This window comes from Zootoca vivipara, chromosome 12 (genome assembly GCF_965207765.1).
Source record: "Zootoca vivipara chromosome 12, rZooViv2.hap1.1, whole genome shotgun sequence".
In the NCBI taxonomy this organism is placed as follows: domain Eukaryota; kingdom Metazoa; phylum Chordata; class Lepidosauria; order Squamata; family Lacertidae; genus Zootoca; species Zootoca vivipara.
Window position 1 is genome coordinate 29,849,195 of NC_142595.1, and position 3,303 is coordinate 29,852,497.

The 3,303-nt window shown below is 42.2% G+C and overlaps 1 protein-coding gene across 1 annotated transcript; it reads right to left on the reverse strand.

The window, feature by feature from the left end:
• Positions 1–1,627: 1,627 nt before the first annotated feature.
• Positions 1,628–2,598, reverse strand: LOC148683901 (olfactory receptor 14J1-like). Its single transcript, XM_088655238.1, has one exon. The coding sequence runs from the start codon at positions 2,596–2,598 to the stop codon at positions 1,681–1,683; it is 918 nt and encodes a 305-aa protein (XP_088511364.1). The 3' UTR covers positions 1,628–1,680.
• Positions 2,599–3,303: the final 705 nt, after the last annotated feature.

The window sequence follows — 3,303 nt, forward strand, 5'->3', positions numbered from 1 at the left end:
GGCTATGCCAGAGGCCCCAATGATGTAAAAACTCTGGCAAGGAGGCATTGCATAGAACTGTCAGGAAGACAGAGCAGCCTTGTAAAAAATGAAAACATTCCTGACGAGGATTCTCTTATCAGAGGGAATGATGCGTTAGCTGCCAGAGACACGGAACTTACCCAAGGACACTGTAGCCAGCCAGAGATATGAGTTCGACAGTAATTGACGACACAAATAGATAATGTGAGGGGAAGAATGTGCAGACCACCAAGGTCCCCTATACTCCTGTTTATGTTACCCTTGCCTTTGCGTCGATGTTTCTGACCTTTGCCTTTGTGTCTATGCTTTAGACCCTTGCGTCTATGTTGTAGGAAAACATAGTCAGAAAAGGTATAAGAATTTAGTTTGAAAATCACTTTTTGGACTCGCTTGTGATTTGTTCACCGAGTGCCTTTGCATATATGCAAATAAAGCCTTTCTCCTTTAGAGAGAAACCTTGGAGTCTTCACTGACTGCTTCCTGTCATTTATTACTGGGCGCAACACAGAACCCGGCAACAGCAATAGGGCTGCAGTGTGTACCAGTGACGTGAAAAATAAGGAGGCGGGGCAGAATGTGTCCAGCCTTTTTCATCATACATAACCATTTCACAATCTTTTTTTCATACATACATATGGTTTGCTTAGAGATTGGGCACCATGGTTTCAAACAGAATAGGACACAAAAGTAGTTGCTATAAATGATGTGAAACCATTTGCTGAAATCTCCAGACCATAGCTGCCAAGTCTCCCGTTTTTCGCAGGAAACCCCCATATATTAAACAGTTTCCCACTGGCAGCCCAGATTGAAAAAAAATCCTGTACATCCCCCGGATTTCTCACCCGCCAGGGAGGCTCCATTTTGGGTCCTGGTGCCGCCCGATTTCCGGTGTCCAGACATGTGTAGAAGAGACTTCCGGTGCCGTTCCGCCCATGCCTGGGCACCGAAAATCGGGTAGAGCCGCACTAGAAGTTGCTTCTGCGCATGTCTGGACATGCGTAGAAGCGATGTCCAGTGCCGGGCCACTGCTTATCCTGCATTTTTGGGCGGGATACTTCACAGCTATGCTCCAGAATAATGGGGAAATGTTTCGCTGTAATGAGAGAGAGAGAGAGAGAGAGAGAGAGAGAGAGAGAGAGAGAGAGAGACAGACAGACAGACAGACAGACAGACAGACAGACAGACAGAAGGGGTGCATTACTGTACTTAATGAAAATATGGAGAGAAAAGAGCTGAACCAAAATTATGAATTTTATTGCTCCAACTGCTAAATTCTCTCTGTGAAAGAATGTACAAAGATAGCAATCCTATACACATGAAATTCATATGTAAGAAGTTTGTGTATATTAAGTCAGTGTAATGTTACACTAGAGCCAAACACCATTCAGCAGCAAGGCTGGGCTGCTACTCTGCCTAAGCCTGACAGAAGGAAAGCAAATCTTTCAAATAGTCTACTATGCAGGGTGCTAGACCATGTAAATGAGCTGAATGAGTTTAGGATTCAATCTAGCCCCACTCCTCCACTATTACACTAACAGGTCCATTGTAGATTTAATCCCAAGCATCACTTATTTCTTTTTTCTATAAAATAATATGACAAGAAAGTACAAACCAAACCATTCCTTAAAGAAAACAAAAGAGAAAGCGTTTTTTAAAAGATTACCTTAGACCTAAAAGTTTTGCCAGGGCAACCTTGAGGTCCTTATTTCTGATGCTGTAAATTAATGGATTCAGCATGGGTGGAACCATGGAATATAGTATAGTAAACACCAAATCCAGTTGCGGGGCAGTGTTAGAGGTGGGTGTGAGATAAGCAAAGCCTGCTGTAAGGAAAAATGTAGATAAGACAATGAGGTGGGGTAGACAAGTTGAGAAGGCCTTTCTTCTTCCCTGGGCTGAAGGGATTTTCAGAACAGCAGTGAAGATGTGTACATAAGTAACAATGATGAAGATGAAACATACAACTCCAATTGTAGTACTAAACATAAGAATTCCAATTTCAATTAGGTACAAGTCAGAACACGCACGCTTAAGTAACTGTGGGATTTCACAGAAGAACTGATTGACAACATTGGAACAGAATGGCATTGAAAATGTTCCACCGGTGTTTAAAGCTGCATTTAGAAGGCCACCAACCCACACACCAGCAACCATTTGGGTGCAAGCTCTCCTGTTCATTACCATTTCATATTGCAGGGGATCACAAATGGCAACGTACCGATCGTATGCCATGACTGTAAGGAGGAAAACATCACATCCAGCAAAAAAGACAAACGAAAGGATTTGAACAACACATCCATAATATGAAATGTGTCTTGTGTTCATGAGGGAATTGACCATGGATTTGGGAATAATGACTGAAACAGAGCCAAGGTCCTGCATTGCCAAATTCACCAGAAAGAAGTACATTGGGGTGTGCAGGTGGTGGTCAAAAGCTACTGCCAAGATTATGAGAAGATTCCCTGTCACAGTTGCCAAGAACATTCCAAAGAAGAGAAAGAAGTGTAGAATCTGCAGTTCCCGAACTTCTGAGAATTCGAAGAGAAGAAACTCAGACACTGATGTTTGATTATCCATTTTTTAATTACTGATAAGTAGCATGGCAACCCTGGAAGAAAACAAATACAGAGTCCGAAACGGTTTAATGAATAAATATCAAATCCTCTATGAAGACACAATTAGAATCTGTCACACTCAATTTATAACACTATCATGTGCTCAGCACTAAATCATCTAGCTTTTCTTTGTGGTTATGGATATTTTGAGGGACCATGTGAAATGAGCCTTGGCCATTGAGGGATGCGCTTCATGAAGGACAAGTTTATTGATTAGTGACAGCAGTAGGTTTTCACAAAGAAATTGGTTGTATATCCTGAATCACCCAACCCACAGTTAATTATTCCTTCAGGGTTGATGTTGGGTTTTAGGATCACCCTATGAAGTGTATCATTTCTCGAAAATCCCTCCAAAATGCCATCTTAGGGAGTCCTATGGCCGGTTGACACCTATCCAGGCATTCGGAAATAATACATTGCCCCTGAATCTCTTTAACAGGGTACCCTGAACATTTGAACAATGTATTGGAAGTGGTATTTTAAGCCACAACTCTGCCAGACTAAGTAGCCCACACAATACCTTTTTCTGCCACCTGAGTCGGCCCCACCATGTTCTGCCTTTCAGCAACAATGGGCCTCAGTGCATCACATTGTATTATACTGTTAGTGTAGCTTCCCAACATGTACTACATCACTATGGTTCAGTAAAATGTTCACTTTATTTGGG

Coding starts and splice junctions, on each gene's coding strand:
- LOC148683901 (XM_088655238.1), bottom strand. CDS start 2,598: ATGGATAATCAAACATCAGTGTCTGAGTTTCTTCTCTTCGAATTCTCA.